General features: G+C 37.8%; 2 protein-coding genes across 2 annotated transcripts; one reads left to right on the top strand and one right to left on the bottom strand.

Moving 5' to 3' along the window:
- Window positions 1-1,214: 1,214 nt before the first annotated feature.
- gnl2 (G protein nucleolar 2) lies at window positions 1,215-19,482 on the top strand. The gene is made up of 16 exons (XM_061717275.1): window positions 1,215-1,406; window positions 2,819-2,903; window positions 3,015-3,109; window positions 4,856-4,995; window positions 6,191-6,375; window positions 6,489-6,555; window positions 8,745-8,903; window positions 9,017-9,130; window positions 13,093-13,221; window positions 14,701-14,805; window positions 15,765-15,923; window positions 17,533-17,640; window positions 17,758-18,227; window positions 18,615-18,694; window positions 18,824-18,903; window positions 18,993-19,482. Exons 1-16 carry the CDS (start codon window positions 1,343-1,345, stop codon window positions 19,134-19,136), a joined length of 2,184 nt encoding a protein of 727 aa, XP_061573259.1. The 5' UTR covers window positions 1,215-1,342; the 3' UTR covers window positions 19,137-19,482.
- On the bottom strand, window positions 19,052-23,710 carry dnali1 (dynein, axonemal, light intermediate chain 1). Its single transcript, XM_061717276.1, has 6 exons — window positions 23,630-23,710; window positions 21,880-22,013; window positions 20,359-20,528; window positions 20,025-20,203; window positions 19,715-19,879; window positions 19,052-19,607 (listed from the first exon to the last, which is right to left on the bottom strand). Exons 1-6 carry the CDS (start codon window positions 23,708-23,710, stop codon window positions 19,575-19,577), a joined length of 762 nt encoding a protein of 253 aa, XP_061573260.1. The 3' UTR covers window positions 19,052-19,574.
- Between the last annotated feature and the right edge of the window lie 3,180 nt (window positions 23,711-26,890).

Here is a 26,890-nt window from a genome sequence, read left to right as displayed (position 1 = left end):
AATGCATAAACTATAAACTGAACCTGGATGACGTCTTTCCAGACTGGAGTTTTTACATACTTGCCCTAACCTGACTTTTAACCACGCTTGCATAACATACCTAATACTCTGTGGAAGCAGCAGCATCACAGCCAGGAAAACTTCCCTCTCATGCTTTCTGGTATCAGGGGTGCTGGGAGTTTTGTGTTAGTTACATTTGTTTGTGTGGTTGTTAGGAGTATATATTTCAGAAAATATACTTCTTGCTTTTTAAATCCCGATGGCCACAACTTAGATTCATAATAAATATTAAGTATTAACAACACATAGCAACATTTATTTGATTTATATTTGTATTTCCTACTTCAACTTTTTTGCAGGTGTTTTCTGTACAGTACCTCCAAGACAAATGTGTGAAAATGTTCAACACGAGTTTCACCTCTTGATCCTTTAAAACCATTTGTATCATATTTGCTACACCCTGATACATCCATTACTGTAAAAAAAAAAAGAAAGAAAAAAGACATGTTTGCAAACTAAATAAATAAATAATTTTGGGGGAAATGTTGTTTTTAGAAGATTTGATAAATATTTCAGACCCCGACGCCCCCAAAAAATTTAATTTTCTGGATATTTTTAATTTGTCCGGATTTAAAGGGTTTAGTTGGTTACTTTGGAACAGTATTTAGACCTTTTTGCAATAAGAAAAAAACTCAAGGTGTATTATTGTACAAAATTTTCTTATTTCCATATTATTTTGAAGTAAAAACTACAGAAAGCAGACACTCGGGTTTTGAAGAGTAAAATCAGTAGGAAAGCTGCTCTACATGTCCTATAGCCTACCATATGTAACAGGAACTGTGTTGCACCCTCTTCTGGAGAAAACTGATTATGCAAAGTTAGGATTGAAAAATTATAGCCTGATTTGGGAATTTATATTCATATATTTATTTTACTTTATTTTAATTGTCTGAATTTCATTGAGCTAGTGGATTTTATTCAAATCCTTGTTGTGAACCTACTTATACACTGCTAAAAACTTTATATATTTAAAGTATTTGTAGTTCTTCCAGTAGATATTAAAATTTATTTATAAAATAATTGCGGTATTGAGTCACATATATAAAGGTCCGTCTGAGTTTCTGTTTAGTTGTTAATTTTATTTCATTTTATTTTATTTTATTTTATTTTATTTTATTCGGGTTAGTCGATGACGTACTTCCTGTTTCCGGTCTCGGCACGGGAACACGTGCAGGGTTTCTCGAGCTGAAGAAAAAACAGTTTACAAACTTCAGCTTTTAGACGCTTTCGTCTTGTCGCCTGTTTTTCTTCTGTGGAAAGCTTTGCCGGACAAGTTGTCACCATGGTGAAGCCTCAGTTTAAGGGGAAAAGCTCGATAAACCCCTCGTCGTCCAGCAGCAACCCTGGTGAGCTAAAGCACCATTAGCCACGTTTGTTTACACCCGAGCTGGCTGATTATTCACTTCTCAAAGGGAAATAGTTGACATAAATACATTACACATGCAATATGCTGAACCGAGTCGCTACTATTGTGCTTTTTTTTAATCAAATCTAATTTGTGCGTTTGCTGTCACATTATCAGACATAAAATAAAATAAATGCCCTTTTAAATGTCTTCAGGACTTTAAATTATACAAATTAGATTAAATTAAATTAGACAACACTCATCTAGGCCCCTGAGTTGCTGAGAAATAAGAAAATAAAACATTGTTGCGAGGTTTTTTTTTTATTTTTTATTTATTTATTTCGATCATGTGCTCAATATGGTACACTCATTCATAACATGTAATCATTTGGATCGAAAAGGAGTAGGCTGAAGCTCTGAGCTTATAAATGCCTACCCTTTAACCTTCACATTATTATTATTTCAACTTTCTATAACAAATGCTTTCTAGCATTTCCACCCAAAAAAGAAGCAAACACAAAAAGAAAAATATATGTAACAACAGAGAACCAGTAAGAAAAGGAAAAATAAATAATAAATAGTCCTGATTAAAACAAGGACAAAAAGATCAGTAATTATTACCTGCATAATTCCATTCTCTCTCTTGCGTCTTATCCTTTAATCTTGTTGGTATTTACTAATCATGACGTGTTTTAAACTATTTTTGAACTGTATGATGTTTTTACTTTGTTGGTTGGAGGTTGATTTCATTTTTTTTGAGATTCATAGTTTTATTATCATTTTTCATCAAGACAAACAGCAAGGATCAACATCACACTGACAGAAAGAGCAACCCCTTAGGAAATTACATCAGCTCAAATCTAAATCCAATAGAATGAAAAAAGTTTATAATTTAGTTAGGAATATGTGAAAACAAACTGGAAAAAAGTAAAACAGATAAATAAAATAATAATAAAAAATAAATACATAAAATTGAGATGATTAACATTTATCGCAATGGTACACAAGGTTGAAGGGTTATGTATGAATTGGACTTCTGTCTAATCTCTCAATATAGGTTATCCACTTATTCCATTTTGACATATATAGGTCTACATTGTTCATAAGTCTGAACGTCCGCTTTTCCAAAGCTGCCAAGTGACCGATCTGGCTAGACCAGAGACTGACAGAGGCCTTCCATTCACATATGATTAGTTTGCGCCCCAGCATAAGGACTGTCTGGATCCACTCAGCATCTGGAGGGCAGACGCCTTGGATAGATGAAGGGTCACCCAAGATAATTAGATTTGGGCAGAAGGGGATTTTGTAGTTTACAATATGTTCAATGCGAGGTTGATTTAATAAACCATGTAAATATTGTCAACTGGCACCGTTTTGTTGATGGTGTTTTCAACAAACTCGTTCATGTTTCAGATCGAGTCAAGGGAGCTGGTGGCAACAACATGAGGGACCGAACCACTATCAAACGTCTGAATATGTACAGACAGAAAAAAAGATGGTAATTGATTATTCATATTTATGTTAATTTTTTCACATGCCCATTTGGATTTTTTTTACTTGAATTATGACAGCTGCTGTGTTCACGCTGATGCTGAGCTTCTTTCCCCAGTAATAAACAAGGAAAAGTCATCAGACCCCTACAGTTCCAGTCCACCGTCGCTCCAGGGACAGTGGCCAGAGTTGAACCCAACATCAAATGGTTTAGTGAGTACACACACTGTTGTCTGACGTTTTATAAAGTATGTGCTCTGCATCTCTGTGGCAAGGACATCCTTTACAATGTATAACGGTTGATGCTGTTTCTATTCAAACTACAATACTAATATTTTATTTTATATTACAAAGGGTAAACCATAGCTTTAGGTTTTCTGGCAATTCCCAAGGATCAAGAAGAAGATTTCTTTAATAAAGCATTTTATCTGAATGTGTTTATCATGTTTGTTTGTTTTTTCAAATGGAACAGCAGTGTGCTGTTTAACCCTGCTTTCACACTGAAAGCGCCATTCATTTTCTATGAAAACGTGCGTCGAGAAGCAGCCGGAGCAGCGCGTCAATTTGAAGTTGAAAAATCTGAATTTTATGCAAATGAGCAGCGGCGACGACGAGGCGTCGTCCAATCACACACCGGGATTCCCGAAGCGAGAAGCCTCAATGCAGATTGTACTTTTGTGTACACACAAAAGTACACTCATTCACATGCGTACAGGAGCAGAGCTGTGCACTAACAAACTTATTTTATCAGGAATTAATATATTTCATCGAGCAAACTGACATTTTTGCTGATTTGACTGCCGTTTTTACCTGAACTGCTCATCTGAAACACGTATGTGATGGTTGAGGAGCTGGATGGTCCGAATGATTTTATTTGCTACATTGATCCAACGCAAAATAATTAAAAACTGTGCTTATTAATCACAAAACACAGTTTAAACATCATGACCAAATTTGTTTGTCAGTGATCAGCGCAGACAGACTGCAGCTTCGCCTGAATTATGGTTCCGCGTTAAATCGACGGCGTACCCTACGCATGACACGGAACCATAAATCAGCCTTCACCGGAGCAATGACGGTTGATGTTGATCCGCAGCCCAAACTTGTTAAGGAGCACCAAACTCACTCTTATCTACGCGGAAATAACGCTAAAATATAAAGAAGGCGTCCCAAAGTGTGATCTATGGTGAAATAGGAAACTGAAGATGTGCACGCTATATGTGTAGACTATATACACTGTTCCCTCCACTTCTGCAGCGCAGCTTTAGCCCCGCCCACTGCAGCCATCGACAGTATATGCTGCTTTCAGTGTGAACGCACCAAGCAGCGAGATGCTGACGTCGGGAGATTTTTGATGCTTTCAGTGTGAACGCAGGATAACACTATATGAGAAATCAATAAAAGCAATTTGTACAATCCTAGCATTTTAGCACCATTATATTGTTCCTTAAATATGACACAGATATGATATAAACTCATGTCTTGTAAGAATGCGCACCTTGCACAAAAGTGATTTATCTGAATGGATAATAAATCATTATGGCATATTACATAAAATATATTGAAAAAATCTGAGCGATTGTCTCGGATTTTTCAAGTCCAAATGCAGTTAATGCCTAAGTCAAGTCCAAGGTAACAGTTCTCAAATCTGAGTCTAGACCTTAAAAGAAAATAAGGGCTCAAGTCACATTTGAGTCCTGGTCTCAAGTACTACAAGCCTGATCCCAAAAGGAACAATTCTTTACTTGCATCTAACCAAGATCATCAACTACATCTTCCTCTTATTGAAAATGTTATTAGTGCTTTGAAGGATCCAGTAAATTAAGAGTAACAGGGGATTGCCTTCTGAGCTGACTAAAGTATACAACCTGCACAGATGATTTGATGTTGTAAATGTGACAAGAAAATATAATATCATCCTCAAGTGATTAAGAGTTTTGTATTTGGTTCTGTATTCAGCAAATACTCGGGTCATCAAGCAGTCATCCCTCCAGAAGTTCCAGGAAGAGATGGGGGCAATCCAGAAAGATCCATATCGTGTGGTGATGAGACAAAGCAAACTACCAATGTCCCTCTTGCATGACAGAGTCAAAGCCCATGTGAGTATGAAGGCTATAAACACGTCCTGTTTTAAAAGGACTTTTTTTCTGTTTTTTGGGGGGATCCAGCTGTTGCTGGTTATTTTTCACAGACTTTTACAATCCTGTTATTCAAGTATTGACTTTTCCATCTATACTGGGGCTCTTTTTATTGATTGATTGTAACCAATTTCATTGGATATTAAGTGGTGCAGTAACTTTTAGGCTTACTTTAATCTCCATTCTCTACAGGATTTGTGTATGAGACAGTTCCCTCCCAATTGTAATTTTTGCAACTAATATCACCGTTACAGTTCCTTGTGTCTATGCGTGTAGTGAAGTCATTGATCAATTATCTTGTTTAAAAAAAGAGTGTTTTAAAAGAAGGAAAATATATTCTAAAAAGTACCAGTGAACTTTGTTTGCTTATTTCTGATGAAACCACTAAGCTGCCCCTAACCCACCGTTCACTACAATATTAATAGAAGTACGTCTCAATTGTTTTGCTTGTTTTGTCGATATACATTTAATTGAAATAGACCAATATATCGGCAGGAGATCAGAGAGGGTTGGTTCTTACTGGTGATCATCCACTGCAGCTGCTGTGGATGTCAGTAAATCCTTTTTACAAGGGTCAATGAATCACTTTTATTCCTGTCAGTAAGTTCTTCAGGATGACACAGTTAGCGGGAAACATATCTTTGAAGGAGATGTTTTTTGCTGTGGCTGTAGAATTCCCACAGATTACAATTTCTACAGCCTTAATGGATTAAATAACTGGGAAGAACAATAAGCCAAATGTTTGGAATAGAACACTTAATCCAACACTTCAGAACATCATATGGTTGAGTGTGACCCGTCCTTTTAGAGGCTAAGAGATTGAAAATAAAGCCAGAAGAGTATAAAGCCAGGTCGCTGTTATCTGTCACTAGTTGAACATATTTCTGGATGTGGCTGTTCTTACTTAATCTCCTTACAAAGAACATTAGATTTCTCCAGAATCTATCACCAATCGAAACTTATCCACAATTTTACCCCCGTGCATTTATATTGATTCTTTAAGCGAACGGCTGTATGAACTCTCCAGAAACAAACAAAAAAAGAAATCTTAAGAAAATAACACCACATTGACAATAGCTACTCCGGCTTTGTTTGGATTACTGGTAATATGCAAAGTACTCTGTGTGCTAAAATAAAGTTTCCTCTGCAACCTCAGAACTCCAAGGTACACATTTTAGACACAGAAGGTTTTGAGACCACGTTTGGACCTAAAGCTCAAAGAAAAAGGCCCAGTCTCATGGTGGGGGATGTGAAGGACCTCTTGGAGAAAGCGGAGGCTTCAGCACTAAGCTACAGTGCAGACAAAGACAAAGACCTGGAAACTGAGGACACGGGTGTCCGGTAAGATTCACATGCAATATTCTATTTATACAGTCTTCATTCACATTGTCAAGCTTTGTTGAAATTGTCTTATGTAAAGCTGATCATCTGTTTTTGTTCTTATTTTGCGACAGAGAGGAAGCACGTGAAGAGATTTTCAAGAAGGGTCAGTCCAAGAGGATCTGGGGAGAACTTTACAAGGTAAAGTCTTTAACTTCCTCTGTATGTTCTGTTCAAGGAGAATTATAATAGTTTCAAAGAACTAGAGCCTTATTTTAGATCAAAATAGTGATTAGGGATAAAAGTATTCACCATATGTCCAAATATTAAGCAAAAAACTATAACTATCAATTCATGTATCTAGGCCTGCAACAAATAATCAACTTTGTCGTCAAAAATCACTGACTCAAAGTCAATCAGTTGAAAACTAATTTGATAACAAAATTATTAAGTGGTTACCTCATCACGTCTGTTTCGTGCTGTGGATTAGAACTTACAACAATTATTAAAAGAATTAAAGCTGCAAGCAGCGATGAACGGGCCCTCGCACTCACGGCCACCGCCCCCCATAAGCATATCAGAAATGACACCACCCACGACTCTCTATGTCAAACCATTCAAAAGTTATAACAGAAAAAAGGGACAACCAATCAGAAGAAGGGGCGGGGCTAATTCAGGCCAATGAAGGTCAAGGACTCCATACAGAATCTGATGACACCACCAACGACTCTCTATGTCAAACCATTCCAAAGTTATAGCAGAAAATCGGGACAACCAATCAGAAGAAGGGGCGGGGCTTGCATGCAAAATTTGGTGACTTTTGGAGAACTATCAAATATGGACCAATCAGATGAAGGGGGGGCGCGCTTTTTGGCGTCTAGCGTCGCCACGGTAACACTTTTGAAAGAGAAAAGTAATGCGTGTAGTCGCAAGATGGAGACGCACATTTTGATGTATAACACACCTGGGTGCACGTTACGGTTCGGGCCGTATTAATTGCCGAAGGAATGGCATAAATTGCGCCAAAATCACACAATTAATTCAAAATGGCTGACTTCCTGTTCGGTTTCGGCCATGGCTCCAAGAGACTTTTCTTTAAGTTGCGACATGATAAAGGTGTGTACCGATTTTCGTGCATGTAGGTCAAACCGTATTGTGGGGCTTGAGGCACAAAGTTTTCCGGGGGGCGCTGTTGAGCCATTTTGCCACGCCCATTCATACAAACCATGAAATATCAAATGTATCGCCAGGCCTGCCTTGCATGCAAAATTTGGTGACTTTTGGGGAACTATCAAATATGGACCAATCAGATGAAGGGGGGGCGCGGTTTTTGGCATCCAGCGTCGCCACGGTAACACTTTGGAAAGAGAAAAGTAATGCGTGTAGTCGCAGGATGGAGACGCACATTTTGATGTATAACACACCTGGGTTCACGATACGGTTCGGGCCGTATTAATTCTCGAAGGAATGGCATATATTGCTCCAAAATTACGCGATTAATTCAGAATGTTCAAAATGGCCGACTTCCTGTTCGGTTTCGGCCATGGCGCCAAGAGACTTTTCTTTAAGTTGCGACATGATACAGGTGTGTACCGATTTTCGTTCATGTACGTCAAACCGTATTATGGGGCTTGAGGCGCAAAGTTTTTTCTGTCTGAACCAATCAGATGAAGGGGGGGCGCGCTTTTTGGCGTCTAGCGTCGCCACGGTAACGCTTTTGAAATAGAAAAGTAATGCGTGTGGTCGCAAGATGGAGACGCACATTTTGATGTATAACACACCTGGGTGCACGTTACGGTTCGGGCCGTATTAACTGCCGAAGGAAGGCATACATTTCGCCAAAATGACACGATTAATTCAAAATGGCCGACTTCCTGTTCGGTTTCGGCCATGTCGCCAATAGACTTTTCTTTAAGTTGCGCCATGATACAGGTGTGTACCGATTTTCGTGCATGTACGACAAACCGCATTGTGGGGCTTGAGGCACAAAGTTTTCAAGGGGGCGCTGTTGAGCCATTTTGCCACGCCCATTAATGCAAACCATTAAATATCAAATTTTTCGCCAGGCCCGACTTGCATGCAAAATTTGGTGACTTTTTGGGCACGTTTAGGGGGGCAAAAAGGCCTTCCTTTTGTCAGAACAGTACAGTCTCCATCACATTTCTGACTTACTTAATCATCCCACAATCATATTCATCGTTTCTTATATGGGAAGTCAGTTTCCTGGAAACAAGGCAGCTAAATGGTGATTTGCATTTTGGACAATGACGATCAATGGCCATTTCATTTTGATGTTCTGCATTTGAACCAGAGTGCATGGACAGCAATCATTAAATGTAGAGTAATGGACGGGAGTGGTGCATCCTCATTCTCCTGATTTACTGTAATAGGTCATTGACTCATCTGATGTCATCATCCAAGTGCTGGATGCCCGTGATCCCATGGGAACGCGCTCCAAGAGTATAGAGTCGTATATGAAGAAAGAAAAACCTTGGAAACATCTGATCTTTGTTCTCAACAAGTGTGACCTCATCCCCACTTGGGTTACGGTGAGATTTTACAACCAAGACACTTTTTTTTTTCTTTAACCATTCGACTTTGGGTCTTTTCTTGATATGACGTTCTGGGCCTGTCCTTTTGTGTTTGCTTGATTTCGAACCAGAAACGGTGGGTGGCTCTTTTGTCCCAAGAGAACCCGACTCTGGCCTTCCACGCCAGCCTCACCAACTCTTTTGGGAAGGGCTCCCTCATTCAGCTCCTCAGGCAGTTTGGCAAAGTAAGTACATTTCATCCAAAATGTCTTTTCTTTTTCTCGTAAGCAGTATTTACTTACAGATCCAATTTAAAAACAAGAAACCCAAGAAAATTAAGAAGTTAGGAACTAGATCTGAACCTTTAGTTAACAGATTGATGTACAAAGGAAATTCAGCATATTCGTCTAATTTAATTTACAAAATGCTCTACATACAAAACATTTTAAAAATGCATTAAAAAGTAAAACAGTTTAAAAGCAGAATTAAAGACAGAGAGACAAATTAAAAAGAATAAAACAAATGGGATGCAAGAAATATAAGTTCTAGTGCATTGTGGGAGATTACTGAAATGGAGCAGTAAATAAAAAGGTTTTCAACCTTGACTTGAAGCCATTTAGAGTTTCAGCAGCCGTGATGCATTCTGGGAGTTTGTTCCACAGATGAGGAGCATAAAAGCTAAACGATGCCTACCCGTGTTTGGTTCAAACTCTGGGTGTTGAAAGTAGGCGTGACCCTGACGACCTGAAGGATCTTGTTGGTCCATGATGGACCAGGAGCTCAGAGATGTATTTTGGACTGAGACCATTCAAAGATTTATAAACCAACAGCAGGATTTAAAAATCTATTCTGTGCCAAACAGGAGGCCAGTGTAAAGATCTAAGAACTGGAGTTATATGGTCAACTCTCTTGGTCTTAGTGAGGACTCGAGCAGCAGCATTCTGAACTAACTGCAGCCCTTTGATGGATTTTTTTTAGGGAGACCTGTGAGAGCAGCGTTACAGTAGTCCAGTCTAGTGAAGATAAAACCATGGCCAAGTTTTTCTAAGTCCTGTTGCGATATCATCCTTGATATGTTCTTTAGGTGATAATAGCTGATCACACTACTGTCTTAATGTGGATGTTAAAATGCAGTTCCAAGTCCAGAACCATTCCCAGATTTGTGGCCTGGCTATCAGTTTTTAGCTTTACTGCTTGTAGCTGAGTGCTGACTTTCAATCTCTCTTCCTTTACTCTCTGCTCCAAACACTATTATATCTGTTTTGTCTTTTATTTAACTGAATACAATCTAAATAAATGAGAAATTCAGCCTCTGAGCCATGTCTGCAGCATCCCAGTCTCTAACCTCCTTCTCTATGGGGGATTCTGAGTGGGCGGGGAGGCTATGATAATGAGCACTATGCTGATTGGCTGCCTGAATGACGCATAGCAGGAGAGGCACAACGTGTTGGTTTTTACAACTAATAACAGAGCAATTCGCATTGTCTAGCTCGAACAGACGCCCTCACGATACACAGCAACGAAAAAATGAGGCCAACCTATGTAAATTTGCAGGAGCAGAATCTGAACGGCTCGTAGAAGCCACATCACACTGGATGGCTCATCCCGGCGGCTGTACAGACACTGCAGAATTTGGTTGCTTTCCTCCTTCTCTGAATTGGCAGGCTGATGGGAGACCACTTTATATACCGTATTTTCGCGACCATAAGGCGCACATAAAATTTCTTTTTTTTTTTTTTTTAAATGTGCCGCGCGCCCAATGAAACGGTGCGCCGTATCTATTACCTGTATTACAGTAATGTAAGGTGGACGGCCACCATGAGAACGGTAAAGGGAGAAGGGGGCGTGTGAAGCACAGGCGGAAGAAATGAAAATTTAACATTTTCATGGAGGTCCGTCTTGGTGCTTTCCCTTCATGAAACGGGGCCAGCGCAGCAGCAGCGCCCGGCGGATTATATGGAAAAGATGGAGAGCTTCCGCTCATTCTGCAGCCGACACATCACGAACATGGACAGGTGCCGCTCACGTTAGGTGAATCACACGGTGGAGTTAACGGGGAACATCGCGGGGGGGGGGACCGGGACCCGGGACGCGGGACCAGCGCGGTCGGGATCCGCAGCAGCGTATGAAAAGTGTATTTACTCTTGTGCTTGCCTGCCACGCTGATGGACAGAAACTGCCGGCTATGGTGATTTTTAAAAGAAAAGCGTTGCCTAAACAGACTTTTCCAGCCAGAGTGAAATGAAAAGGGCTGGTGGCTGAGACAGGTTTATGTGCGGCGACCCGGTGGTTTTTTTTAATTCTTTAATGCGGAAACAGAAGATGAACCTTTGAAGGGTTTGATTGATGTGAAAAGTGAAATAAAATATCAAACTAACCTTTTATTTTTAAATAAGCACTCTTGTGTGTGTGTTCTGCAGCGCGTGTGTGTGTTTTGCGGTGCGCGTGTGCAGCTCTGTGTCTGTAGACGGCGCCTTTTGGGTCGGTGCGCCGTATGTGTGTTTTAAAATCCAAAAATGACACACAAAACTGAGGGTGCGCCTTTTCACACGGTGCGCCGAATGGTCGTGAAAATACGGTATGTTAAAGCAAGAGAAAACTTGTTTTTCATAATAGGTCCCCTTTAAACAACAGCTACCCCAAAATTGAACCTTGGGGAACTTCACATGTTCTTTTTTATTTTCTGTGTAATATCACCCTTACTTTTACTTTTACCGTTATTGCACTGGGATTCTGTGTCCATACATGTTGAAAACAAGATTTTACTATAGTTGTCCAATTTTCCTCATCATCATGCTCCATACTTTATCAGTAGGAGACGTACAGTTTCTGGACTGAAGGCAGGCTGGTCGAGCACTCACCAACACAGACAACCCAAGAACTGAAAAAACATCACATGGGACAGCTTATCAGTTAGTTTATCAAAGTTTATCAAACAACATGGCTTTCAGAGAATCAAAGAGTTGGACATTTTAAAGCAAAGGATTGTAGACTTTGAAGAAAGAGCAAGAGTTGGTGGGTTTTGTTGTGACTGCAGAGCAGTCGTGTGAAGACCTGGAAGACTGCAATGAAGCCAAAAACATATAAAAACCAGGAATATTCAGAGCTTTCATAAAGTCTGAATATAAATCGATATAAATTAAGAGGGTAAGTAGCACCAGGTGGTTTGCGAATAAAACTGGATCATCTGCGAATGTGACTGACTCTATGAAAGAAGTCGTTTTGCAGTTCGCTGGTCTGAAGCACCCAGTTGTTTTAGCGCGATTCCAAGAGGAAAGACAAAAGCAGGAATTTTAGGGGGAAAAACAGATTGATGCAGTACATCAATCTGAGAAAAGGTTGTAAGGACATTTCCAAGTAATTTGGAGTCCATAGTTTTATAGTTAGAAAGTTTATTCACAAGTGAAAAACCTCCAAGGCCGTTTCCAACCTTCCCAGAAATGGATATTGTGGAAAGTTCACACCAAGGACAGACCACGCAATGCACAGAAAAAAGGCAAAAGTCTCAAGTGGTACATGTCAGACTCCATAGGGCTCTGTTAGAATGTTAAATTTCATGACAGCTTAATTAGAAGAAGACTGTATGCTGTGTGGATTGCCAGGGGAGAGCTTCTTCTTTGAAAAGAACATGGAAGCATGACTGAGGTTTGTAAATTTACATCTGAATAAACCACAAGACATCTGGAACGATGTCTTTTGGACAAATGAGAGTTAAGTGGCAATGTTTGGCCAGAACGCACAGTGCCACGTTTGACAAAAGTCACACAGCATGTGAGCACAAATGCCTGATACAGGCTGAGACTTGGCTTAATTCTGTGGATATATGCCACAAATGTGTACGAAGTGTCTGTTATTTAAAAATAGCGGTTTGTATTTTTTCTTCTAAAACTATACTATTATAAGATGGGTCTAATTCATTTAGATCAGTCGTATCATGTAGTGGGCTAGGAATGAAACAAAAAAGCTCAGAAGAGTAAACATTTGATAGATTTTGAAATAAAAATGTACTGTAGTTAAAAAAAACCCTATACAATATACATTGTTTACATTTATTTGGAGAGAAAAAAATCTTGTTCAAATGATTTTTTTTTTCCTTCCTTGTTTTATTTCTGGTGGGAGCAGGAATCCATCTAACATTTCATACCTGACTCGAGGACAGAGTCTTGTTTAGAAATACAAGACTCAAGCTTTTTTTTGTGTCTCTCAGCTCCACACAGACAAGAAACAGATAAGTGTGGGTTTTATTGGCTATCCAAATGTGGGAAAGAGCTCCGTGATCAACACTCTGCGGTCCAAAAAGGTCTGCAACGTGGCACCCCTTGCTGGAGAAACAAAGGTAAGGTCATTATTGCACGTTCATATTTTCACATCTCCCTTGTGACCCAGTGAACAACCACAGAGCAACATGGCCATTGAATAGTCTGAGAAACCTCTAGTTCTACAAAGCAATCGATACGAGACAACAGTTTCTTGACTAATGTTAAGTTACAGATGGCAACATTAAATAAAGGTTTGTTTGAGTTTTTGTGTACTTGCACTTTCATGTTTTTCATCACTTAAACTTGGTGATTTAAAACCATAAACTCATTAGGAAAAGCCAGTAACAAATCAAGTAAGAATAGGTTTCTTTTTCCTCATAAACTAAAACCTTCCTTCAGACTCTTGAGACTAAAACGTGCTGTTTTACAACCAGAGTTACTCCCCCCTGCTGTCAGTTCAAGAAAATGCAGGTTAAAAGCAGTTCCAATGGTGTATTTTACATTTTTTATGCATTTTGTGGTTTTTCAGAATGATTTTGACGTAGTTAAACGTTTTACAGTTGCATGCTTGGCAGATTTAATGGATACTCTGAGTAAATGAGGGAACAAATGCCATGAAAAATGTAATATTTGACATTTACTACCTAATCGTCTATTGTTTAGGAAAGAGGTTGCAAATAAAGGGACCTGAGTTTATTATTGCATATTCATTATGCTAAAGGTAAGGCAACAGGAGCGTAGGTGGTCCTGGTTAATTTGCTTCCTCCCCGGGCAGAGATGGTGCTTTTTTTTCTTGTCTTATGTTTGGAAGGTTACATTTTCTTACTTATGTTACAATTCCCTACTTTGGTTCAATCATATTTAACTTCTATGCTATATTCCCTAGAACTCCTGGCACATTATCAAAGCATGTGTGCATTTATTGAATATCTAAATGTTTGTACGCCAACATAAAAAATTTAGTCTGGAAATGATTTTTGATGAGGTTTGATGTGGTGGGCAAGTGACAATAAATGAACGATACATGCTGCTTAATTTGTTTTTTTTTTGCAGCAGCAAAAGAGGTAATTAACTTTCAGCTCTTGACTTGAAAATCTAAGTTGAGACTGCGGCTCTTATCGTGTTTGGAATTATGCGAAGGTCAAAGGGAAAGTGAGGGGAAAATAACTTTCCTTTTATTAGCTTCTAAAAGTTGTTGAATTGGACCACAAGAGTAGGGAGATTTGCACACCTATCCAATGAATCTGACGGGCCTGTGGCCAGAACCCACCCACCCCACCGTGTCTTTAGCCCATGCTTGACATTTGTAGAAGCCAAATAAGCTCATGATCTGGAACACTGCTGAGACTTTTAATCCTTTATTTTTTACAGCATTTATGGAAGAATAGAGCTTTTCTGTGATGAGTTATTACAGTCCTTGATGCAGTTGATAAAGTCCTTGTTTTACCAAAACATAAATGTAACTTATCATTCTCTTTTCTATTCATCATAATAGTTTCTGGTCAATAAATACCAACATGGTCAAACTGATGGTGTTATTGTCCTTACTCTTGTAGGTGTGGCAGTACATCACTTTGATGAGGCGGATCTTCCTTATTGACTGCCCCGGCGTTGTCTACCCGTCAGAGGACAGTGAAACTGATATTGTACTGAAAGGAGTGGTGAGTCTCTTCTCCATGATTTATCTTTTTGATATCTCCTGTACGGTCTTGTTGAACAATAAAATGCAGCTAAGTGGGTGGTCTTTGTCCTCCTTATAACACTCAAACAGTAGTGTCAGACACTTAAGCACAATCCCCTGCAACATTATCGCATTATCTTAGGATAATGATTCACGTTTAATTTTAGTGTGTTTTAGGGCTGGGCGATATGGACCAAAAGTCATATCTCGATATTTTCTAGCTGAATGGCAATACTCGATATATATCTCTATTTTTTCTGTGCCATAATTGGGGTTTCCCCCAAAGCATTATAGCATAGCATCTCTGTTAACTTCATTTTTTTCTGAGGCAAACCCTTAAAAAAACTGTTTTAATACAAAGCCTCGTGCCAAATGTCACACAGGTACCTTTATTAACAGAGATCTGCACAATATCAAAATGTATAAAACAAATGAAATAAAAATAAACTGCCTGCATATATAGAATAAAAATGCTTCTTGAATAAAATAAAACGAATATCCCTTTCCTGCATAACAATTAAATTAAAATACACTGTGCAATTAATACAATGTAGACAGTAACAGGCAGACTTTTCCACTGAGGTTGACAGTTGTGCAAATAACAAAACATTTGTGCAAATCTCAAATAAAACATTCAAGTCAATTTGTCACAAAATAAGCTATATCAAAAAAAAAAAAAAAAAAAAAAAATTCTTTTAAATCGATATTAACGATATTGTCTCGTACCATATCGCGTTTGAAAATATATCGATATATATTAAAATCTCGATATATCGCCCAGCCCTAGTGTGTTTTGAGAGCAATAGAATTTTAATTTATGAAAAAAAGACAACAAAATGCTTCACTCTGCTCCAATTCTGATCCTGAGATTCCTTTGGTGGGATTGATGGTCTTGTGGTTAATTAGGTCACCTCACGTTGTATTCTCTTCTCCACAAAGGTCCAAGTGGAGAAGATCAAGAACCCAGAAGAGCATATCGCGGCAGTTCTAGAGCGAGCCAAGCCAGAGTACATTCAGAAGACCTACCGGATCCCTACGTGGAAAAATGATGAGGATTTTCTCGAGAAGCTGGCATTTCGTACTGGAAAACTTCTGAAGGTCTCTCTTTGATTCTCCTAATTAATGCATCATACAGTTGAAGGCTATTTTCTTACATTTAGAAAGCATCATTTAGGCACTGAGTTACTTTGTGCTGTTTCAACAGTCCATACTTGAATTTACTTAATGGTGATGATAAAAAACAAACAAAAAAAATGATTGAAATTAAGTCAATCCTGAAGATTAAAGAATCCTAAACTTACTATTATTGGATATCACATGATTGTTGACTACTCTTTGAAGTAATGCAGTATTCAAAATCATGTTGACTTATTCTTGTCCATAGTTCAGTTCAATTAAATTCAATTTTATTTATATAACATCTCTTGGTGCTTTCCAGAGACCCAGAACATGAACCCCCAAGCAATTATTACATAAACATTGGCAGGTAAAAACTCCCCTAGTGGGAGAAAAAACTTAAGCCAAACAGTGTAAAGGAAAAACTCTCCTTTAGGAGGGAAGAAACCTTGAGCAGGATCTGGATCATAGGGGGGGACCCTCCTGCTGAAGACCTGCAGGGTAGAGCAGGAAAAGGGAGATGGGAAAGAGAGAATGAAGAACAGAGAGATGAGAGGCACAGATATATCATCACAATACAAAAGATGTATTAATAATCTGCGAGCAAGAGAGCTAAGAGTTCTATGTACATATTACTGATTCATGGTTAGTTGCTGCACTACAGAGACGACTATATAAACAGATTTAGACAGCAGACACTGAGGGGGTCAGAGGGCGGGACTGCAGGTCAGGATGCAGCTCTGGAAGCTCTGGCCTGCAAACATGCACAGAAGAGAAAAGGAGGAACCAGACCAGCACAACAAACTACAACAACAATGACCACTTAAAATCCGCTTGTCTGTTAAAAGTCCCATATAACGCAACTTTGATCCCCTTACATATTGAGCACCACAATTGAGTTGTTTTACTTTGAACATGAATCATGACTCAAGAACTCTTTTGATCTGTTAGATTATCCATAAAATGTCTATTTCAATGTTTGTTCATGTGAACATGGTGAGCATGGCCTCCTCCTCTGCTCTCCTTCACTCTGCAGTTATTCGTTAGCTTCCTAAACTAATCAGATACATAAATGCATTTTTATTTTTTTTTTCAAATGGATTGCAGACAATTAGAATATGTTTCTCTTTTAACCAGAATTGTCCCTGACTGGCAGACCCCACATGGGTCTAGATGCACAGACCAGATTGATATGTACTTGGAGTTTAAAGGACCAATCTGCAAGTGGAATTAATACTCGCAAGTTGTTTGGAAGAAGAAAAAAAGTATATTCTACTTGAAAGTTGGGAAAAGGATAATAAAGAATCCATCTGAAACTATATAAATCACAAATTTTATATCTTAAAGTTGAAAATCCCAGACTTCTGGGTGGCACAGTGGTTGAAGCAAGCAGCCCAAATACTGAGGCTACAGTCCTGCAGCGGTCGCAGGTTCGAGTCCCGGCCTGCGGCCCTTTGCTGCACGTCGTACCCACTCTCTCTCTCTTTCCCTCTCTCTACCCCCTTCCTGTCTGCACCCCAAAAAAAGAGCCAAAAAAAGAAAAAATCTTTAAAAAAAAAAAGTTGAACATCCTTTTATCCATACTGTGCAGGGAGGTGAGCCAGATCTTTCCACAGTCTCCAAAATGGTGTTAAATGACTGGCAGAGGGGACGCATCCCATTCTTTGTGAAACCTCCTGGAGCTGAAGGAGATGAAGAGGTGAGATTTTTCTTTAAATACATTTTCTACTTGAGCTACAAAAAAAGTCCTTTTTTTTTTTTTCTCCCCACCACTCTGTGAACATTGTTCGACCCTCCATTTTTCTACTTTCTCAAGAGTGACAAACCATTGGCAGTGGAAGGACCACCAGGTGCAGTGGAGAGTGTAGAGGAGGAACAGCTGGACGATCAGGACACCGTCTCAGGAGAGCAACAGCAGCAGATGAAAATGCAGAAACAGAAGGAGCAAGTACAGGAGATCCTTGCTAACGTGCGACAAAACTTTGGCAAGATCAACGTGGCCCCAGAATTCATTGAAGAAGACTTGGATCCAGTTGAGATGCCTGACCTGGACATGTCTGAGTTTTCCGGTTCTGACGCTGAAGAAGATGAGAGCCAAGATGAAGATGAGCCCAGTGTTGAGCCGGTCAATGGAGAGACAGAGGTTTCAGAGGCCACAACCTCTCAAACCGAGGAAGGAAATGGCACCAAGAGTTCACGGACGGTCATACGTGAGCTTGACGATAAAATCGCAAAGTACAAGCAGTTCCTGGACAAAGCCAAATCCAAACGCTTCTCTGCAATCCGGTCAGTTCCTCAGCCCAAATTTCAAATATTTTCCTTGTCTTGTACAGTACACTTATTGCATTTATCCAGTAGAGAGATGTCGCTTGGCAGAGAGCTGGAATGCATATTAGATCACCCGAGCAAGCCATGCATAAAACCTCTGAGGCCTGGAGTTGTCATCTCGACTCTCATGAGTGGCCTATTTCCGTAATGCGTGTCATTGTGTTCTGCAGCTCATCTTGTTGAACTTCAGCCCACACATCCAGTAGCTAATTTAGATAACTGCTGTGTGGATAGTTTTAGCCTCATTTAATTCCAGATTTTAATAGAAAAAAAATTCCAGTGCTCTGTAATTGCTAAATCTTTTTTTTATTGCTTTCTCTTTTTTCCCCCCACTTTTTTCGACAGGATACCTAAGGCCCTTTCTGACAAAGCGATCACAGACATCAGAACTAAACAAGCACCGAAAAACAGCTGTCCGGTGACAGGTATGTCATTTTTATGTTCCGCTCACTGAGTCCCACATTTTTACTGATGTACTTTAATTCATGCAGTTTATATTTGTGTTGCAGTGTTCATATTTGACAACAAATATCTTAATCTGTCTTTGACTTTAGCTGAAAACCAGAGTAGTAAGAAGAGGAAAGCTGAGGAAGATGAGGAGTCCACACAACAGTCCAGACTGACATCTAAACAAGTACGCAGCACTTCTGTTCATGCTAATTGAAATGAATGGAGGGAGTGGTCTATTTTTAAATGTCTTCTTTTATTTCTCTTTTTCTCTAGAGAAGAGCATTGGAACGTGCCAACAAGGTGAAGAAAGTTGGTGCGCGTTTTTATGAAACACACAACGTAAAGAATAAGAACAAAAACAGAAAGATACCAGCATCAGCCACGCAGGGTCAGAGGGCAAAAAGATCAAAGCACTAATGAGATCGACATAAAAGAAACATCCATGCAAATATATGCAAGAAATGTTTATTTAATTTGACCAAAAAGGTTACTTTACTAGTGACAGGTTAAGAAAAAGAGTGACGCTCAGAGTTGAACTGTGTTTATCAGGGTGCCTTGTTGATATCTTCCTTAAACACAAGGAAATGACTGTATTCTCTTTTCACTTTTTCCACTTCAAACCAGAACTGTTTTGCAATAACATTTTGTTCATCAATTACTTGTGCACCGCTCTCTTGACATTCAAGAGATGTGTTCAGTTGTTGTTGATATAAGTGTACTTGTCATGTCATTCTCTCAAGAAAAATAAAATGTTCAGAATTCAGTTTTTGCTCATGTTAATTTGGCAGATATAGAAATAAGACAAATGTTTCAATAGCCTTGATGGGGAAGTGGCAATGGGCGCTTGGTGTGTTACTATGCTGGTGTAATTACTCCTTCCAGTTGTGCCTGAAAATAAAGACAAATGGGTGATTATCATATTTAGACAACTCGGCTAATGTAAGTACTAACTATCTCTTAAGTTTTTTTCCTATTGCATAATTATAAAATGTCACCTTGAGCTGTTGGTGGGATTTGTTCAAGGATTCATAGTCATGATTGTACTTCTTTTCGACCATTCGTCTCTTTTCAGCCTCTCTCTTTTCAATTGCATCACACAGAGCTTTCTGTTCATTTAGCTGCTTGATCAGATCTTGTTTCTCATCCTCCAGATCCGAAATCTAAGAATACAATGAAAGGCATTTTAAAGGCGCTATTATGAAGTATCTGTAAAGTGAGTAAATGGTGTGCTCTGCTGGACAAGTAGCTGAAGTACAGCATAACTGTTTCAGGAACTTTTTATTATTAATAATGCAATGCTCTTACTCTTTTTATCATGTCCTCCTTGCCCTGCTCAGCCAGTAGCGCTTGTCTCAGGCCAAAAGCTATGCCGCTCTCATACAGTGTTTGGTAGGTACCAATGGTCATTTGAATTTCATCTCTAACTTGCAACAACAGCAGACCTCTCTCACCACAGGTGACAGTAACCTGTCTGATAAGCTCATCTTAAAGAAATAGAAAAATGAATGTAAAAATGTGACTGAAAAAGAGAATCCATCCATGTACAGCTTAAAACTTGCTTAAATAGAAGTCTTTTAGGGACTATTCATCGTAACTACAGTGATCTCTGCCGTCTGCAGCATCTTAGCCACCTTCTTACCAAAACACTGGGAATAAAGCTCCCTGCGGATGGGGCAGATACCCATTCCTTTGCCCTGCTTCTCCTGCAGCTTCAATTCCAGGAGTTCTCCGAGGCTTTTAACTTCTGCTCTGGTACAAGGTGCACTGGACACTTTCTGCATCCATAGTTCATTCCCCCTTTTCCATTGCCTGTAGAATCAGATGTTCAGAAGTCTCAACTTGGCAAATAGAAAAACAGCCGCGTGATTAAGAAGGCACACGCTCTAACAATTTACAGGTTTTGCACAACAGGACATAATAAATACGTAGTTTAAAACTGGGTAAACACGGCATCAGATTAATATCAATATCTGGTGCTGCGGGTCATTATTTAACAAAAAGATAAAGTAATGCGTGTAAATGACTATATCTTTGCACAGCAAATTGATGATGGGAACAATTGCTTTCTAAAGTGATTGCTTGTCTCTTTCATACTTGACATTCTGTTAATACATCTTAATGTTCTGGACCAGAAAGACTCATTTTTTAAAGAAAAAACTTCCCAGGCACTTACCTTGTTCATTCAAGCACTGAGAGTGCACTCAATATTTCACACTGCTTCAGAATGACTGGTTTTTGTTTTAGTGTGTGTGTATATATATATATATATATATATGTGTGTGTGTGTGTGTGTGTGTGTGTGTGTGTGTGTGTGTGTATATATATATATATATATATATATATATATATATATATATATATGTGTGTGTGTGTATGTATATATATATATATATATACATATACACACACACACACACACACACACACACACACACACACATATGCATACAAGCAAGCCTTGAGCGCTAGAGAAACATGGGCCCAAATCTACTACACCAGACAGGATCCCAGGTGCAGGCTGTGCAAAGAGGCCGCTGAAACAGTCCAGTACCAACAGCAGGTAGCTGGTATAGTGTACAGAAATATCTGTACATTTTATAGACTGGAAACCCTTGGTGGCGATGGGAATTACCTCCCAAAGACATTGTGATCATGGATAAAAACATGATACATTTCGTTTATAAATTGCCTTTCATAGGACTAAGCAGCAGAGGAAAGCCTTTGAGATAGATGTAGTCATCTCCAATGATGGCAATATCACGAAAAAGGAACATGAGAAACTGAACAAATAGCAAGGCCTCAAGGAAGAGTTTGAGAAAGCCTGGAAAGTGAAGGCAAAAGCACTACCCGTGGTCATCAGAGCACTGGGCGCCATGTCCCCCACGCTGGAGAAGTGGCTACAGCAGATACCTGGAGAAACATCAGACATCTCTGTCCAGAAGAGAATCTTAGGAAGAGCTAAGATACTGTGCAGGACCCTCAAGCTGCCAGGGCTCTGGTAGAGGACCCGAGCTCAAGATGAACAGCCACCCACACTACCCAGGGGAGATGAGGGTGGGTAAGAAAGAGTATTTATATATTTTCCTTATGCACAAAATTTAATAACTGAAAATTGATTAGCATTTTTATATGGCTGTACTATAGAAATGTAAAGCTATACCTGGGTGGAAAGATGAAGTCTAGCAGTTCCTGGTTGGCAGTGGCAGCATCATGGGAGGATGACTTTTCTCTTAGAGGAGGTGGACTGGGCATCAAGTCACCATGTTGCTCAGAACTCACTCGTACAGGGCGTCCCTGCAAAGAAAAGCATTTAATTAAAGACACATGTTTGACCTACTTTAGTATAGCTGATTCATTTTAAATATACTGTGCTGTATGTATAGTTTTCTCCATTACATTAAAGCCCCTTGGAATTAAGCTCTGCTATTACAAATTCTGCTGTTACCATGGATGGATTGACAAAGGCCACTTTTCACATATATGTCAGCACATTTTGATTGATTGGTATTGGCTTAGGTCAAATTTTATAGTCTTGTGTTTGTGTCATTTTGTATGTCTTTCCAGGTTTGCATCTCTCATCATTTCATATCACTGGTGTACAGGTGTGTAAGACATTCAAAAAATGTTCTTGGTCCATACTGGCTGCAATTCCCACACAAAGTAAAACAATAATAAACTTCTACCTGTCCAAAGTAAATTGTTATTGTTGATTGTTGTACTGTTTTTTTTTTTGTGGAGTAACTTAATTTAATCTCGATTGAATGTGCAAAGTGCAATAACCAGGACAGTGCGATAACTTTGTACAATATTACACAACACTTTTTCTTTTTTTTTTGTATAGATGTCTTTATTGAGGGCTTTAAAAAAAAGAAATAAGATTTACAATAACAATATAATTATCAATATTTCCCCCCCCCCCTTTTTTAACTTTTCATAACATTAATTAAACCAAAATAAATTAATAATAATAAAAATAAAAAAACAACAGCACACCCTCTCCCCTTCCCTCCCTCATATTGTCAATAGATTACATCATTCAAAATTATTTAACATATGTCTATCAATACTAGAACAAAAATGAATAATAAATTAAATAATCAAATCCTGTGTAAACACATTCATTAATATAGTCGATGATTCAGATCATTAGTCCAATAAAGGCAAAAAATCCAAAAAAAGGTCCCCAAATAAGGTCAAAGTCTCTAGTTTTTTTTTCTAATGGAAAACAATATTTTTTCTGGAGTACTATATGATCCAAGTTCATTGATCCACTGTTTGGGTGCTGGGGGGTTTTCTGATTTCCAGTTTTTTAAAATACAATTTTTTGCCGCGGTGCCGGCAAGCAGAATGAAATACTTTTTATGATAAGTCATATTTAATGAACTGATATCTCCCAGTATCCAGACTTTAGGATCAAGAATATGGGATTTTAAAATGTCAGAAATTGTTTTGATCGCGTATTTCCAGAAAGCATCTATAATAGGACAGTTCCAGAGCATATGGAGTAGATTTCCAGTATTTATTTAGCATCTTTGGCACATGACACCTTTTCTAACTTATGGCACTGCATTTTCTATTTTTATTTTAGTTTTTACCTTTTACTTTTATTTTTATATTTATTTTTAATTTTCTTATCTTTTTATCTTTATGTGGGTGTTTGGCTTTTGGGGTGTTTGATCTGTAAATGACAGTGTTGAGTGTGTGAGATGGAGATGTTAATTTCGCCGAGGGAACCTCCCAAAGAGATTAATAAAGTCATCTGAATCTGAATCTGAATGTATCTTTTTTTTTTCTGAAAAAAAAACCCCCATACATTTCTTTATAGATTAACAAATATGTATTCACTACTCAATATATTTTGAAATACACTAGTCGGTTATGCTGTCATTTGTTACTTTGGTAAAACTCACCTTAGTTGGTTTTCCTTCAGTACCTGTTCTGACCAACACGGCATTTTCATATCTCAGGAGAGAGTCGGTTGCTTTAGACATTGTTTAGTTTTTTTGTAATTTAATGTAGCCTAATACACTTGATGCAGCTCTAAATTACTCAAATGTCGAGGCGAGATGGGAGTTTTCTGTTTGCGGTTGTGTTGTCATGGTAACAACGGACGGTTGATTTTTTTGACCGTTTTTTTTTTTCAGTTGATTTTAGCGACTTTTTATACGATAGGGATAAAATAAATGGTCAATCAAAAGCAAATTGTTTGACTTCGCTGTTTTGTCGAAGTTTATCGTGGACCACCAACGTTTTATAAATAAAACATGTTTACTTTAATAACTTTAGGTCATAGCGGAAGTTGATCCCCTTGTGCTTTTTGTAATGAATCTGAAGAATCAATTGATCATATGTTTTTATTGTGTCCTGTCTCACAGACGTTTTGGCGTGAAATTAGAAATTGGGTATCTTTAAAAATGTCATCCCAAAATTAGAAATCTCAAATATAATTTTTTACATACAGGACTGTCTCAGAAAATTAGAATATTGTGATAAAGTCCTTTATTTTCTGTAATGCAAAAATGTCATACATTCTGGATTCATTAAAAATCAACTGAAATATTGCAAGCCTTTTATTATTTTAATATTGCTGATCATGGCTTACAGCTTAAGAAAACTCAAATATCCTATCTAAAAAAAATAGAATATTCTGGGAATCTTAATCTTAAACTGTAAACCATAATCAGCAATATTAAAATAATAAAAGGCTTGCAATGTTTCAGTTGATTTGTAATGAATCCAGAATGTATGACATTTTAGTTTTTTTAATTGCATTACAGAAAATAAAGGACTTTATCACAATATTCAAATTTTCTGAGACAGTCCTATAGATACAATTGACAAATCAGTGTCTCTCTTGGTTAATGTCATTCTTTTACTGGCTAAATATAATATACACTGTTGTAAGTGGAGAAAAATTAAGCCCTCTTTCCAATGTTTTTTTTTTTTTTTTTTTTTTTTTTTTTTTTTGTACTTTATTTTTCTATGTGCCACACCATAGTGACGTTCAGTATAACAACAAAGAAAAACAACAACTAATATACATATATAGACATAAGACAGACACCAACCTCAACATATACACGGGAAAAAAAAAAAAAAAAAAAAAAAAATTAAAAAGGACATATCTAAACAACAAACACAAACAAAGCAAAGAGAGGCCTAACATGCCTTTAAATACCTTCTAACCCCCCTGTTACCTCCCTCCCCTATACATCCCTTACACTTCACTCTTTTATGTATTAGCCAAAATTCCTATTTTCACAAATCCTTATTTCCATTCTTATTTCATGAACACAATACAGCTAGAGGGAGAGAGACGCACCATGAGAGCAAGTAAGCAAACGAGCACATAACAGTGCCTCCAAAGATAAAAAGATAATAATAAAAATAAATAAATAAATAAAAATAAATAAATAAAAATAAATAAAAATTAAATTAAATTAAGTTAAAGGAAAACAAAAAAAAAAAAAAAAAAACATTAAGTGCTCCCCGTTCAGTTGTTGACTCCTCCATATTCATATTCATATTATTATTATTATTATTATTATTATTATTATACTCCTCCATATCCGTCAAGTAATCCATTGACCGCCTCAGTATTAAGAGTAGTAAGCTTTTAGGTGCATTTAGATCTCTTCATTTCTTATGCTATCTTAGCATTTCACCCCCATTTTTTTATATAGCTCTCCCACTTAGCCCACAGCATGTGTCTCATCCCAAGATTTCCTCTGATTTTACATGTTAACTGCTCCATTTCTTTTACTTGTTCCATTAAGTCTCGCCATTTCTCTAAAACTGGACTTGATTTCTGAAGCCAGTTTTTTGTTATGAGTTTAAGAGCTGTTATTCTTAAAATTCTTATAAGGTACTTATCCTCAGTTTTAACTATCTCTTTTGGCATTTTTCCTAACAAAGCAAACTCATAATCGATATTTAAGTCCAACTTCAAAATACAACAGATTTCTTTACCAATACTTGACCAATACATTTTCAGAATAGGACAGGACCAGAAGATGTGACTATAATTAGCATGGTTTTCACCACAATCCCGCCAACATTTTGATGTTACTGATTGCTGGAATTTAGCTTGTTGGACAGGTGTTAGAAAATATCTCATCTGAATCTTCCATGCATATTCTCGCCAGAACAGAGATGCAGTTGTTTTATGTGAGGATAAACTTATATCTTCCCAATCGGGTTCAGATATAATAAGATCGAGTTCTTCTTGCCAACTTATTTTTTGTCTCAATTCTTCTGGTTCGTCATCACTTTCTAAGATATTATATAATACCGATATATGATGTTTAACATTCACACTTTTATAGTTCTTAACTAAAAATTGAATCAAAGGATGAAAGTCTCTAATTGTTTTCTTCTGTATATCATTGTTTTCCAGATAACTTCTAACTTGTAAATAACCAAAGAAATGGGAGGATGGCAGACCATGTTCTTGTTGTAATAATGTAAATTCCACAATGCCCTTTTTATCTATTAACTGTCCGAATATACTCAATCCTTTTTTGCTCCAAATTTTAAATATACCCACTTCCTTGTTCGGTCTAAAGTCCGGATCTTTACTTATTTCTCTCAATAGTAACAGTTCATTTTGAATCTTTAGATCTCTTCTTACTTTATTCCAAGCAGTAAGTGTATTTTGAAACCATTTATTATCTATTTTTTGTTTTTTTGTTTTTGCTAAGAATGGAAGAAGTTTCCCCATCTCTCTACATTGAAACAGTTCTATAGACCTCCATTTTGCTTTTATATCATCATTTAGTAATGTTTGTAATGACTGTATTTGGGATGCATAAAAATAATTCTGCAAATTTGGGAGAGCCAGCCCCCCAAATCTTTTGGCCAATTTAAGTGTTTTCATTTTAACCCTCGGCTTTTTGCTGTTCCATATAAATTTAATTAACATTCGATCCCAACATCTAAACGTAACTGGACTAACATATAAGGGTAATGACTTAAATAGGAATAAAAATCTAGGGAGTATATTCATCCTGATAGTATCAATCTTTCCAAATAACGACAAAGGGACTAAACTCCACCTATTTAGATCCTGTTTGATTCTTATTTCAAGTTTATCATAGTTACACTTATATAATTGTTCTATATTCTTAGGTATTTCTATTCCTAAATATTTAATTTTCTCTCTATCCCATTTC

The sequence above is a fragment of the Cololabis saira genome, chromosome 3, assembly GCF_033807715.1.
Source record: "Cololabis saira isolate AMF1-May2022 chromosome 3, fColSai1.1, whole genome shotgun sequence".
NCBI classification, from domain to species: domain Eukaryota; kingdom Metazoa; phylum Chordata; class Actinopteri; order Beloniformes; family Belonidae; genus Cololabis; species Cololabis saira.
The sequence above is the reverse complement of the archived record's forward strand: the minus strand, read 5'-3'. Positions and strand labels throughout refer to the sequence as shown.